This window comes from Engraulis encrasicolus, chromosome 5 (genome assembly GCF_034702125.1).
Source record: "Engraulis encrasicolus isolate BLACKSEA-1 chromosome 5, IST_EnEncr_1.0, whole genome shotgun sequence".
Classification (NCBI taxonomy): domain Eukaryota; kingdom Metazoa; phylum Chordata; class Actinopteri; order Clupeiformes; family Engraulidae; genus Engraulis; species Engraulis encrasicolus.
In genome coordinates, this window is record NC_085861.1 from 9,734,575 (window position 1) to 9,750,338 (window position 15,764).

General features: G+C 45.6%; 1 protein-coding gene across 2 annotated transcripts in view; it reads left to right on the plus strand.

Annotated features, from left to right (window-relative positions):
• atp2c1 (ATPase secretory pathway Ca2+ transporting 1) overlaps positions 1-15,764 on the plus strand; it is a 94,207-nt gene that overhangs the window by 70,722 nt on the left and 7,721 nt on the right. For both annotated transcript variants that reach the window (XM_063198638.1, XM_063198639.1), the window contains exons 16-23: positions 7,489-7,593; positions 8,350-8,506; positions 10,926-11,096; positions 12,503-12,600; positions 12,878-12,928; positions 13,486-13,652; positions 14,592-14,660; positions 15,322-15,438. In XM_063198638.1, coding sequence (XP_063054708.1) covers positions 7,489-7,593; positions 8,350-8,506; positions 10,926-11,096; positions 12,503-12,600; positions 12,878-12,928; positions 13,486-13,652; positions 14,592-14,660; positions 15,322-15,438 — 935 coding nt within the window. The remainder of the gene's footprint in view (positions 1-7,488; positions 7,594-8,349; positions 8,507-10,925; positions 11,097-12,502; positions 12,601-12,877; positions 12,929-13,485; positions 13,653-14,591; positions 14,661-15,321; positions 15,439-15,764) is intronic.

Here is a 15,764-nt window from a genome sequence, read left to right on the forward strand (position 1 = left end):
ATCTTGGGCACACAGGAATGATATTGGTTGTCAGATATCACTAGGATGTTGGGTGTAGTACATATAGAACATGTAACATAATAAAATAAGCATACAAATATGTATATATCTTCCTGTCATACATCCTCATGTGTCCCTCCCATACCATGTAAACATACGCCTGCAGAAATTAACAGATGGAATGAAAGCCATGCACTTAGGTGCGTACACACTTGTGTGCACTAAGCACACAATGCACACGCATGCACTCACTCACACACACACATTTGTGCACACACATACTTCTGCACACTACCTCTATTCCCCCCCTGCCACACTCTGCGTGCATGTGTCTATCTGCTGTCTCTCTCTCTCTCTCTCTCTCTCTTTCTTTCTTTCTTTCTTTCTTTCTTTCTTTCTTTCTTTCTTTCTTTCTTTCTTTCTTTCTTTCTTTCTTTCTTTCTTTCTTTCTCTGCCTCCCTCTCTGTCTCTCCACTCTCTCCCCGTCAGCATCTCCAAGGCCTGTGATTGATAAACAGAGCTGCCCAGATCACACTGGGTGGCAGACACAACACTCTGCTCACTGCTACTGTTACTACTGCTGCCATGCTATTGTCATCGGCGCTGCTACCGTTACTGCTGCTGCTGCTGCTGCTGCCATGCTATTGCCATATCTGCTGCTGCTGCCATGCTATTGTCATATCTGCTGCTGCTGCTGCCATGCTATTGTCATATCTGCTGCTGCTGCTGCTGCTGCTGCCATGCTATTGTCATATCTGCTGCTGCTGCTGCTATGCTATTGTCATATCTGCTGCTGCTGCTGCTGCTGCTGCTATTGTCATATCTGCTGCTGCTGCTGCTGCTGCTGCTGCTATGCTATTGTCATACCTGCTGCTGCTGCTGCTGCTGCTGCTGCTGCTGCTCCGTGGTAGACTTCTAAAGTCACACCAGTGCACTGCAGGCATCATACATCAGCGCAGCACACACAGCTGATGGCACTCTCTGTAGTGGAGTGACATCCAGACAAACTGGCAGCCTTCACAAAGCATACTAGGTTGATGATGATGATAGTTATAATAGTAATAATACTAATTCTCATTATCATAGTAATATTGTATTTGAAGTGCCTTCATTGTTCCTCAGGGACACTGCAATTAACATAGCAGTGAAACAGCCAGCCAGTGGACACACAGAGAATGGTGGTGTTTCACAATTCGCCGTCTTCACTAAGCTGCCTAATTTCACATGGATGGCATCATCCCCGATGAAGAGGCTTTAATTCCAGTCTGCACACACGTTGGTTGAACCCGTTGAACTACCTCTGAACAAAGACGCAATTTATTCTCCTGTCTAGACTAGTCTTAATTTAATCGTTAAATTAAATAGTCATGTTGTTGTCTGCTCACTAATTCAGTAATGCTGTGTCTGTAATGAATTGGTAGCTAGCTAGCCATGACCACTGTTTGTCTGCAAATAGTGCAGTAGTGTTTCCTCCATACTGTAATAGTAATAATAATCATATTATTATAATTATAACTGTATTTGTATAGCACAATTCGTACAAGACTTGCTGCTCAATGCGCTTGACAATTAGATTAATATTTAACAACAATATTTTAAAAATGTATGAAATTGGGTTTTTAAAAAAAAGCTGTAGTTCTGTGGAGCTCTGTAAAGAGCATCAGATCAGAGCGGTGTTTATGGTGCCCAAGCCAGATCACTCGCTTAGTATTCAGTGGACTCCTGAGTACCCCCTGTGGCAGGATGTCACCGGCCCCATTAAAGCAGATCCCCACCGTCACATCACTCACAGCAGGCAAAGGCCTCATTATACGGACCCCACCGCCACACACGCACACGCACACGCACACGCACACGCACACGCACACACACACACACACACACACACACACACACACACACACGTGCTACCGCTCCTCACCACCCAGCTCTATCCTGCCCTCGTCCAACCCTGTAGCCCCCTCATCTGTCTTATTGTCCCTGTTTGATCTGTACACACACACACAGACACAGACACAGACACAGACACAGACACAGACACAGACACAGACACAGACACAGACACAGACACAGACACAGACACAGACACAGACACAGACACACACACACACACACACACACACACACACACACACACACACACACACACACAGACACACACACACAGACACACACACACACACACAGACACACACACACACACAGACACACACACACACAGACACACACACACAGACACACACACACACACACACACACACACACACACACACACACACACACACACACACACACACACACACACACGTGCTACCGCTCCTCACCACCCAGCTCTATCCTGCCCTCGTCCAACCCTGTAGCCCCATCATCTGTCTTATTGGCCCTGTTTGATCTGTGCACACAGACACAGACACAGACACAGACACAGACACAGACACAGACACAGACACACACACACACACAGACACACACACAGACACACACACAGACACACACACAGACACACACACAGACACACACACAGACACACACACAGACACACACACAGACACACACACACACACACACACACACACACACACACACACACACAGACACACACACACAGACACACATACACACACACAGACACACACACACACACAGACACACACACACACACACACACACACACACAGACACACACACACACACACACAGACACACACACACACACAGACACACACACACACACACACACACACACACACACACACAGACACACACACACACACACACACACACACACACACACAGACACACACACACACACAGACACACACACACACACACAGACACACACACACACACACAGACACACACACACACACACAGACACACACACACACACACAGACACACACACACACACACAGACACACACACACACACACAGACACACACACACACACACACACACACTCACATGTATATGGGATGGATGGTGGCTAATGAGACACCCTGCTGGCCCTGATGGACTACCGGACGCTATTCTGTCGAAACGGGCCGCTTCGTCGAAAAGACCTACCAGTAGGCTGTTAACAAACTATAGGCCTAACCCTATGCCCTGGCCTGATCCATGAGCTGGTTGGAGCTCAGATCGATGGCTAGGATAGGCTGCCCATATGGACAGACAATCAGTACGGGATGCAGAGTTGACATGGCCTGTGGTGCGATGCTGCCGTGGTGAATCCAGAGCAGAGGCAAGAGGAGAGGCCTATCTCTGCACTGTACTGTTACAAAGGAGGCCTACCGCCACACTGCGCTCTGCTATAGACAGTATGAGTCAGCTGCAGCACAGCACAGGACAGGACAGGACAGGACAATACAGCTCAGGGAGAGAGAGAGAGGTGGAAGAGGGAGGGAGGGAGGGAGGGAGGGAGAGAGGAGGTGGAGGTGGAGGAAGTGGAGAGAGAGGGAGGTAGGGAGAGAGGAGGTGGAGGAGGAGAGAGAAAGAGGTGGAAGAGGAGAGGGATAGATAGAGAGAGGGAGGGAGGGAGAGAGAGGTGGAAGAGGAGAGAGATAGAGGGGGAGAGGGAGGGAGGAGGTAAGCAAAAACAGCAGTGGTTAGCAGGCTGGCAGATGGTTGGCGGTAGGGGAGGTGGCAGCAGGATGGTACCAGCAAGGCTGGCAGGGACAACAGCAGGGGTGGCAGCAGCAGCGGCGGGTGGCAGGGACTAGGAGTGTCCCTCCATGATGATCCATGATGATACGATTTAATATCGATATCTTATTATTCGATGTGTTGCGATTCGATTATTTTCAAATGCCCCACGATACGATACGATACAATACGATTCGATAGGACTTTTTTCCAATTAGTTATCCACTTCTACACTCGCCTCCAAAAGAGTTGTCGCCTACCCATCTGTTTGGAATAACAGCTAATAACCTGACTTTCAATTAATCACTTGGCTTCAGAAGTCACTCATATGAAAGCTACAACCCTCTCGAATGAAAATGAATGTACAAAAATAAATTTCATGCACCAAAGAAAGATTGACCCTTTAATGAACACAGACAGGGCAGATTTTCACAAGACAAAAGTTTTGTCGCCTATCGAACATAATGTGAAAATGAGCAGATAAGTCACTTCAAAACACTTCAAATACGCAGATCGGGTGACATACATTTTAATTCGGGAGGGTTGTAGCTTTCATATGAGTGACTTCTGAAGCCAAGTGATTAATTGAAAGTCAGGTTATTAGCTGTTATTCCAAACAGATGGATAGGCGACAACTCTTTTGGAGGCGAGTGTATTATGTTATTGAGCTAGGGCATTGGGCAGGGGCCAGCGATTCGATTATTTTCGATATTTAAGAATGACCCACGATACGATGCGATTCGATTCAAACGTCAGATGATCTTGCCATATATCGATACATTTCAATTATTATTTACACACCTAGCAGGGACAGCGCCAGGGGGTAGCAGTGGTAGCCTGATTGTCATCGACTTTCAAATCTCTTCGAGACTTGGTCTGACCAAGAGCGTAACGATTAGCATTTCCCAAATGGCATGGTTGACCCACCTCCCTCGGTTTGCTACTGGTTGTTTGCTTCCCGACCAAGTGTGAGAATGTTCCCGATTTTTCTGGAGCTCAGAAACGATATTTGAGTTGCTCCTGACCTGACTAGATGCAACACTGAAGGTGTTCCGTCACTAGGAGTGCGTCTTAATATGCGACCTTGCCTCCTCCACTTGCTTCTCGTCATGATGACATCACTGACAACAGCATTATATTTCAATATCTTGCAAAAGCTCAATTGTAGAGTCTTTTTCTCATTTGCAATTCGGATGGTGAATGAAAAACAGTCCCTCAAAAGTTGTTGTGGCTAGGCTGACAGCTGGGAAACTTTATCGTTTTCTCCACGGAGGAGGGGCCAGGAGGCGGGACGAGGAGACAAGCGCAAGTGGAGGAGGCAAGGTCGCATATTAAGACCCACTCTAGGAGAGTGCGGCCTGGCTTGTGCAGTGGTTCTCAAAGTGTGGTTGGGGGACCCCTGCTGGTGGTCTCCGAGACACCTCAAGTGGTAAATAAGAGGATTTCTACGAATGCAGTCAAAATTTCCAAGACGAGCTAGCATAGGCTATGTTTGTGACATTAGTCTAAACTTAACAAGGCAGTAAGGCAGGCCTGTATTTGATATAATAATGAGAGATCTGCATATGAAGAGCTTTGTTGCAAAATGATGTATATCCAATTTGGGACATTTTTGTATCGGGCATTGCATTGCACTGCAAACTACATTTTTTTATAGGTTTTAAAGCGAAGTTCTCAGAATATTTGAATAGCAAGAAATAGATGGGATGTATGAACAGTCATTTCCAATAATAAAATGCTATAGTCAAAAATGGTGCTCATTTTATTTTGCAACGAAACTTTTCATATGAGTTCTCAGCGCCTTCAACTTTTTATGGTCAATGGGCCCCTCTATTCAGGATAGATTGTCCCAAAAAACGTGCTTTTCTCAGGGACTAAGTGGTCCTCAGTGGTTCCTGCTGTAGTTCATATACAGTGCAGTGCAGTCAGATATTCTTTAAGTATATAGAGATATGCCAATGTAATAGGTTGCTATGGGCACCTAACATGACCAGGTTCCGGTCTGCCTAAAGGGGAGTGTCATAATACTCCTAGCATTGAATAGAACAGTCCTTAGGTCTGCCTAAAGAGGGATTTCCCCCCCTCCCCCTTGCAATAATAGAACCCGGAAACAATGGGCCAATGGAACCTCTCTCTCTCTACTATCTCTGGTGCAGTTGTCATTGGAAGAAGAGGAAGTAAGTGGGCAGCACTAGGGCCACTACCGGTCAGCGATGGACATGTTTAGTGGCGTTCACTATGTGAAAGGAAGTTAAGCCAAACGTCCACCTGGGAAATTCCAACTCCCATTGTCATTGTGACCCAGCACTCCACAGCGCACAGGCGTTCTCTGCACGCTGCACACAGCGAAATTGCATTTTATGCCTCACCTGTGCAAGGGGGCAGCCCCCAATGGCGCCCCAAGGGAGCAGTGCAGAGGGACGGTACCATGGTCAGGATACCTCAGCCGTGGAGGAGGATGGGGGAGAGCACTGGCTAATTACTCCCCCGACCAACGTGGCGGGTTGGGAGTCAAACCGGCAACCTTTGGGATACAAATCTGACACCCTAACCGCTTATCCATGACCGCCCATCACTACGTAAAAGCGATACTGCACGATTTCTTGAAATAATGGCCAGATGAACCTCTCTCAGAGTTCGAAGAGAGTGCTGTGCTGTCCTTGCTTTATATTCATGAAATACAGCTTTGTCTTCAATCACCCACACACCCAACATGTTTTAAGTCTCGAATTAATGAATGCATTGTGTGTCGCCTTTCACTGAATAAAATCAAACTGCAGTGCTTGTCGTCTGGCACCACTAGGTAGCTTTTTTGATGCAGGTCTCCCCTGTAAAAAAAAAAAAACATCTGTGCGTGTCCCCGAAGCCTCTTTTTGTGCAAACACCTGCTTGTCTGTCGATGCTAAAATGTTTGTTTATTGTTTGTTTGTTTGTTGCTTTTTTGACAGCTTTTTATTGATGCGGTCCTCCACTGTAAAAGGCATCCCCCTGTGTCCCAGCTGTCTGTGTTGTACCTGCTATTGTCAGTCGTTGCTGTAATGCGTACGCGTGTGTGTGTTTGCGCGCGCATGTGTGTGTTTGCGCGCGCGCGCGGGCGCGCGTGTGTGTGTGTGTGTGTGTGTGTGTGTGCATGCGCATAATATGCAAGCAATTTCTGACGTTCTCACGTTACCTGTTGTGGCTGCTATCTAAGATGTAGAAATAAGACCCAGAGTAGGGGATTGTGCTTGCGAGAACTAAATGTCCATATAGCTGTATGGTTATTGGAGCGTGCATGTGTGCACTGTATGTGGTTTCATTCTATCTGTTAATTTCTTTAGGCAGATGTTTACATAGTGTGGGAGGGACACATGAGGATTTTTATTACATTACATGTTCTATATACATGCTACCAGTACACCCAACATCCTAGTGATAGCTGACAACCAATATCATTCCTTGTATGCCTAAGATGTGGATCATCGACAGTCATGTTTGCTTAATGTGTGTGTCCGTGCGTGTGCGCGTGCATGCATGCGTATGTGTGTGCGTGCGTGCGTATGTGTGCACACGTCGGTCCGTCCACTCTACAGGTTATTATGTGGATCATCTACAGTCATGTTTGCCTAGAGTGTGTGTGCGCGTGCGTGCGCGCGTGTGTGTGTGCACGCATGTGTGTGTGCGTCGTCCGTCCATTCGACAGATTATTATGTGCATCATCTACAATCGTGTTTGCTTAATGTGCATGCATGTGCATGTGTTGGTGCGTGTGTGTGTATGTGCGTGCGTGTTTGTGTGTGAGTTTGTCTTCGTGCGTGCGTGTGTGTGTGCGTTTTGTGTGCGTGCCTGCGTGTGTCTATTCTACAGATGGGGCTGGAGGGGGTGCGCCATGAGTACGTGAGGCGTCAAGAGACTCCTTTCACCTCAGAGCAGAAGTGGATGGCCGTGCAGTGTGTGCACCGAGCACAACAGGTGAGTAAAGCTGTGTGTACACCAGAACCGACCTACGCTACCCAAGTAGCTCAAAGTCAAAGTCAAAGTTAACTTTATTATCCCAGATGGGAAATTCAAATGGTCAAGGTGCGTATAAGTACAGTACAGACATTCAGACAGGGTAGACCAGACTTAAAAAAAGAAATAAACAATTAAATACCCCCCCCCATACCACACTGGCTCCTTTCCACACAAGACGTTAGACTGTTGCATCCCCCCCCACACACACACACACACACACACACACACACACACACACACACACACACACACACACACACACACACACACAGCTGAGGTCGCTGAAGAAGGTTCGGCATGAATTCACTTCATTCGCTCTGGACATGATATCGACATGATGGCTCTGGCCTGTCAGCCTGGGACATTCAGAGATATGAACGTTCCAATTGCTCTGCTGAGCAAATAACATCACCCATCACTCTTCTGCTCTCAATGGCCACTGACACACGCACGCATGCACGCATGCACGGGCGCGCCCTCACACACACGCACACACACACACATACACACACCACTATGTTTTCCTGCCTACACAGAGATGGAGAGAAAAAATACTGATTAATTTTAAATCTAATCAAAATCTTGTAATTACTATGGCATTAAGTGGTAAGGGACAGGTGGTTTGTATATCTGTATCCCAGAGTAAAACTGTGCTGTTTTTCCTTTTCCTCGTGTTGTAAACAAAGCATTCCTGTCACGTTGCCCCCTATTCAGGACAAGGGGGGGACCTACTTCATGAAAGGGGCCTTCGAGCAGGTGATCCGGCACTGCAGTGGCTACCAGAGCAAAGGAGGAACACTACCGCTCACCAGCCAACAGAGGGAGCTGTTCCAGCAACAGAAAAGCTACATGGGCACAGCTGGATTAAGAGGTACCGTACATACAGTATGATGTCTCGCTCACCGAAGAAAACTGCATACCTGAAATCAGGGCCGCTGACAGCTTTTGCTGGGCCCGGGACAAAGTCATCTGAAAGGGCCCCCTCACCCAATACATGCAATGTAGTGAGGACCCAATTCTGGGGTCCCCTTCTCCCAGGGCCCAGGGCAACTGTCCCCTTTGTCCCCCCTTGTCAGCTTCCCTGTCTGAAATAGACTTGTCCCAGAATTGTGATGCGCTCTGGATTTTTTTTTTTGGTATAATCAGCAACCGGTCTTATATTACAATAAGACGATATGCAGTGTTTGCTGTACAACTGTGCAGTTAAGGGCTAGAATAATTCCCAGTTGCTAAATCGTAATTGTTCGATTGGGTATTACATGGCTTAAGAAACAACTACCCTGTCTTCTTTCCAGATGTAACCAGGGCTCTAAATTAACACCAGCCAACCGGCCAAATGCTGGTGAAATTTCAGTTTGGCTGGTAGAAAAGACTTGTATACTTGCCACTTTAACTCATTAGAGAGTGTGTGTTTGGCTAGTAAGAGCAACATCTACTAGCAATTTTGGCTGGTGATGAAAAAGTTAATTTATGTCCCTGGTTGTAAACACTGTCCTGAAACCCTAGTAGTATATTTAGGGGCCAAGCAGCGAAGCTGGCGAAGGCCCCTTGAGTGTTTCTAGGTTTTCTTCTCTATTATTCTTCAACATCTTTCCTCTCCCTTAGCAAGTCTATGGCAGCCCACAGAACCGTACATAAGAAAATGCTGTAAATTGGCACACGCATTCGGGCCCGGCTCAGCATTACCCACAGCAATTTATAGGTCCCCAGCCCCAACGCTCTAGCGCCACCAGCAGGTCAAAGTTGCAGGTACATTTCTGCTTGTAACTTTTGAACCGCTGGGTCAAATTTCATAAACTTGGCGTCATTTTCCGCCAGGATAGTTTTCCCGCCATTTTGAATTTTATGACGTCCAATAAAAATGCTATTTCTCCCACAATTTCTGACCAATTCACCCGAAACTCGGTATATAGTATCTCTGGACTGAGTCCAATATGGGGTCTCAAGGAATATTGGATATCTTATATCGTTTAGCCGTGACAGCCAATCAAAATTGTCGTAAAAGTGGCAAAACAGGAAGTGAGGTCATATCTCAGCAACCGTTTGTCGAATTAGGCTAGGATTTCGTACACAAATAGCAGTCCATCCCATGACCTATCACAAAAAAAATCAGATCCATAGCTCAAACTCTGTAGCGCCACCAACAGGTCAAAATTTTAGCTACATTTTTGCCTGTAGCTTTTACACCATATGCCTAATTTCAAAAATAATACTATCACTAGAATCCTTGGGCCAAGCCGAATCCAGCGCACTATATGACTTCATGTCAACCCGAAGAAAAAAATCCGCCATTTTGAATTTTGTGAAATTCAATAAAAATGCTACTTGTCCCACAATTTTGGTCAGAATGCCCTGCAAAAAGGTACACTTCATCTTGGCACTGATATGCTCTAGGGTATTCAAAGAGTTTTTGACAGCTCTTATCGTTTGCCGGTGACAGCCAATCAAAATGGTCATAAAGGTGGCAAAACAGGAAGTGAGGTCATATCTACGCAACCGTTAGTCAGATTCGACTAGTCCATCCCATGACCTCCCACAAAAAATCCAGATCCCCAGCTCAACCTCTCTAGCGCCACCAACAGGTAGCAGGAATTGAGGTCCTATCTCGGCAGCCCTTTAACGGATTCAAACTAAACTTGGTTCACGTTATCACACTCCCCTCCAAGCAATGCACACCAACATTGGCAAGATTTTGGCCAAAGGGGGCGCTGCAGTTCCTTCTGTTGCCGTGGCGACTTTGGCAAGTTTACTGCTTGGCCCCGAATTGCTGCTTGCAGCTATATTACAGAATGTTATTCTTTATCACTGACAGCAGTGGCCCAGTTCTTGGTGACGTTCATGCAGCCGTGGAGGTGAAACGGATGTCAGATCGTTTGTGCTCAGTATTCCGCTGAGTCCTCATGCTGCAAGGCAGGAATAGCTTATCTCAACCCCCCGTCTCCTGCACATCACCTTCTGACTTGATTTATTCTGGGTGTCATGGGTCTTACTGATCGAGTTTCCCCATCTCTTTTACTGTCTGCAGTGATGTATTTTTTATTTTTTTATTTTTTTTTTAATCAGGTACTGAGGTGTGCACCCTGGAAAATATCTCTTACTGACCACATCCCCCCTCTCTTTCTCCGTATTTCTTCCCTATCCCCCGGAACTATCTGTTTACTGACTTGACATCTCTTTCTCTCTTTCTCTCTCTCTCTCTCTCTCTCTCTCTCTCTCTCTCTCTCTCTCTCTCTCTCTGTCTCTCTCTCTCTCTCTCTCTCTCTCTCTCTCTCTCTCTCTCTTTCTTTCAGTGTTGGCGTTTGCGTCGGGCAGTGAGCTGGGCAGCCTGTCGTTCCTGGGCCTGGTGGGCATGCTGGACCCCCCGCGGGCGGGCGTGAAGGAGGCCGTGGCGACCCTCCTCAACTCCGGCGTGGCTGTCAAGATGATCACCGGAGACTCCCAGGAGACCGCCGTGTCCATCGGTACAAACGAGAGAGAGAGAGAGAGAGAGAGAGAGAGATAATGTGCACAGGGTCACAGCGCGTAGACGCGCATGCATGCAGATGGGTCAATGCCGTTTCAGCAGCACACGTCATGGTGATTAAATGGCAACCAGTGCCTCTACTGTATGGATTTTTATTTGTAGTGGGCTGCCTAAGAAGCATATTCATTGCAGCATATCAACCACCAATTGCTAATTAATTTATGGGCATTAGATGCCGTTGCATCACCTGACGTCTGAGCCCAGAAAACCGTCTTTGAGGCAGATATGTACCGGGACTAGAGGTGCACTGAAAATTCGGCCGCAGAAAATATTCGGCCGAAATCACAAAAAAAGACACTTTCGGTTTTCGGCAGAAAGCCAATCGAGAGGCCGAATCAAAGGCCGAATAGAAAATGAATTGAAAATTGGCATTAATTAAACTAATTTCCGTTCTACTCTAACATTTGAAGACTTCAAATATACATTTATTTTCTTTCAAAAACACGTCAAAACATTTATTGTAAACCATAGATTGAACCAATATTTAAAAATAGTGAAAAACCTAACTTTTGAAAACTTTTGACAGAATTGTAATATTCGGTTTCGGTATTCGGCCAAGTGATTAATTACTATTTGGTTTCGGTTTCGGCCTCAAATTTTCATTTCGGTGCACCTCTAACCGGGACGTTGTGTGTACTGTTGTAGGTACTTGTGTACTCTTCCCAGGGCTGATAGTATTCAGGCTCCATGCCTGATTTCAGGCTTGACAGAGTTTGCAAAAATAAAAACATTGATAATAATTAGCCATTAGGTTATTCTTATCTCAGAAAGTTTTACAGGTTCTGGGTTTTCTTCTACTATTAGGCTTGATAATGTTCATACACAGGCTATTAAATGTTTGAATAATGTGTCAAAATAAGCCTATGTTATGTCACTATGCAGTAACTTGTCGTCGTTAGAGAATTTTTTTTCACTATCACCCCTGTCTTCCTCATGTGTCAAGATCCAAAATGTGTATATTGTCTCTCCTTCCCATCTCTTAAATTCTCCTGACCCTTTGTCACCAACCACCCGTCTGTCAGCACAGATGTCCATGCTGTGGATATACGCACAGCTGAAAAGCAATAATCTGCATAACAATGTTTTTTGATTGGCCGGCCGTGCTCCTGTGTTGTGTGCGTAGTAATGGCTGTTGTGTTTATGGTGTGTTTGTGGTGGCTCAGGTGGTAGAGGAGCTCTTTGTGGTGGTACCCTGCGTGGCAGCCACTGCCACCGGTATGTGAATGTGAGTGTGAATGGGTGAATATGAAGCATGTAAAGCGATTTTGAGTGCTTGAAGGAGTGGAAAGGCGCTATACGTATATGCAGTCCATTTACCATTGACCATTTTGTGTGTTTTGGCAGGGAGTCGCCTGGGGCTGTACACTAAGGGCTCCCAGTCTCTATCAGGAGAGGAGGTGGACCAGATGGACATCCAGCAGCTCTCCCAAATAGTGCCCAGGGTATAGTTTTTTTATTTAACATTTATTACCAGGAAAATAGTAGCTTGTTTTTCACCTGACTTGTGTGTGTGCGTAGCTCCGGAGCCCCCTAGTGGAGCTCAGTAGAACTACACTACACACATCGGTCTGGATTCCTGAGAATGTTTTTCGAGCCACAATATTGTCGGAGCATTTATTGTTTCAATATCACTAGCGGCTCGCATTGAGTAGTCATAAGACAGATTATAGACTATTTACTCTTTAGAGATAAACAGAAAACCTTTTTGCTGTCCCTTAGATCGTGGTCTTCTACAGAGCAAGCCCTAGACACAAGCTGAAGATCGTCAAGGTAAGGACCAAAGAGACACCAGTTACATTTCAAGATCAGGGCCTCTTAAAAGAAATGTCTTAACTCTGAAATCATATCCTATCTTGGGTTAGGGGCTCAAATATAGGAACTTATACTAACTTTATATTGCACAAATAATCTCTAAATGGTTGGCAGAATGCAAAGTATACGCATCTTAAAATCAAATTGTTTAGGAGGTTTCTGTAATTAGTTGCTTGTTGTCTTGGAGACCATATTGTCCTTTGCAGGAAGTTACCTTCAGGCTTGTTTACGCTTCTACGTACAGTATAATGTTATTGACAGTTAATTAATGCTTATTGACTCTGAACCTCCTCTCACCTACCTTCCTCAACATTTGTTTAAACAACTCTGTTGTGGTTATTGTTCTACTCTTAATCCAGGATAGTCCCCAAGTTTGAGTATGTATTCTAAAACTCTGTTTATTTAACTCGGTGGAAGTGGAGGGGGGGGGCGTTTAAGTAAGCTTAAAAGTATTCCATCTTTTCCTGTTATATTTCTCCTGATGGATTTCTATTTCTGATTTCCCCCCTCCGCAGTCGCTACAGAACATTGGTGCCGTGGTTGCCATGACGGGGGATGGGGTGAATGACGCGGTGGCGTTGCGGGCGGCGGATATCGGCGTTGCCATGGGTCAGACAGGCACGGACGTCTGCAAAGAAGCCGCAGACATGATCCTGGTGGACGACGACTTCCAGACAATCTTGTGAGGAACCGTTGAAATGTTTTTTTTGTTGTTTTAATAGTTAATAGTTTAATAGTTGTTTAGTTTGTTTTGGGGGAATTTGGTGCATGCTCAACTAGTTGTTTACAAGGTCTTCGGGTGCGAGGGAACAGATTTGTAAGCTGCACTTTCTACTAATTCTTGGGTATTTTTATTTTAGTGGGTTTGCATGACAGACAGACATTTTAACCTAATCCTTCTTCAGACAATAGTGTGACTTTTCTACTAGGAAATAACTGCTAACTATACAACTAACAACTAACTCTACTACACTACAGTATACAAAGGGAAGCTGAAAAGTTGCAGACGATGTAGCGTTCCAGGGTCAAATAGAACATATCACTCGCATTCCCATTTAGGATATCAAAAATAGTGTGGCATTTTGTTGTGAGGGGGTGCATGTTAGGCTATCTTGCACCCTTATTCATGCTGATGTTAATTTACTGTCTCTAGGCAATGACTTAATGTGGTTATACCAGAGATTCTACGATTATATAGAGATGCGCCCATGTAATGGGTTGCTATGGGTACCAAAGGTGAACAGGTTCCGTTCTGCTGAAAGGGGCATGTAGTGTCCACTTGACCTGAAATAAAAAGTTTGTTTTTCCTCAAAATTCAAACAGTAAGCCTACACGTTACACACCATTAGGCTTTGCTTGATCATAGATTCAAGTACGCTGCCCTAGACCCTCAACAACCCCAGAAAGTTGCAATGACCAATTTCTTGTATAAAATCATTGACTCTCATTCATTTCAATGGAACAGTCCTTAGGTCTGCATAAAGTGGGATTTTTTTTTCCCTCCCCCTTGCAAAAATGGAACTTGAAAACAATGGGGAATTGGCACTTCTCTGTCTCTACCCCTATCCTCTCTGGTTATACTGTATTAAGGAATGTTTCTCTCTGTGTCTCTGCCCTCTAGGTCTGCCATAGAGGAGGGGAAAGGGATATACAATAACATCAAGAACTTTGTGCGGTTCCAGCTCAGCACGTAAGTGCACCTTTATATTATCAAGACACACGATGACTTTCTGTTTGAATGCAGAGGTGAAACACATGGGTGATTTCAACAACCAATATTTCAAACTTTGACCAGTTTAGACCAATTTATATGTCCTGAAGTCCCTGGTGGGAAGAAACAAACTTGATGTATAGTGTAATTTCTGGCCTCACAAGTAATTGTTTTTCTTTATTAAAACAATGGTCAACCTTGTAGATATCCAGTTTATGCTCTTTATGAAGAGTGTGGTTCACTTGTAAGAAGTACATTATTTCACAGTGCCCAATGAAATGCTGACCCACTTTATTATAGTATAGGAGTGCACTCAGGACACTTTGACTGTATAGGGACCCCTTGTGACCAAATTCTGCATTGCACCAAGTTTATTTATTTTCAATATTTCCTGTGTCCCCTTCATCCTCCTTTTTCTACCTCCTACTCCTCTTCATCTTCTTCTTCTTCTTCTTCTTCATCCTCCTCTTCATCCTCCTTCTCCTCTGCCTCCTTCCTTCTCCTCTTCCTCCTCTTCCTCTTCCTCCACCTCCTCTTCCTTATCCTCCTCTTCATCCTCCTCCTCGCTCCTTCTCCTTGTCCTCTTCCTCCTCAACCTCCTTCTCTTCCTCCTCTTCTTCTCCTCCTTCTCCTCCTTTAGGAGCATTGCTGCTCTGACCCTCATCTCGCTGGCCACCCTGATGAACTTCCCCAATCCCCTCAACGCCATGCAGATCCTCTGGATCAACATCATCATGGACGGGCCCCCAGCACAGAGGTAACACAACACGCACAGCAGTATCCTCTCACGCAACCACCAGAGCTCCATCCATATAATATAGTACAGTAAAGTACAGGGCCGTGGCACAGAGGTAACGCACCCCTCACAGTGTAGAGGTAACGCACCCCTCACAGCAATATCCCCTCACAGTGTACAGGTAACTCACTCCTCACAGTGTACAGGTAACTCACTCCTCACAGTGTACAGGTAACTCACTCCTCACAGTGTAGAGGTAACTCACTCCTCACAGTGTAGAGGTAACTCACTCCTCACAGTGTTGAGGTAACTCACCCCTCACAGTGTAGAGGTAACTCACTCCTCAC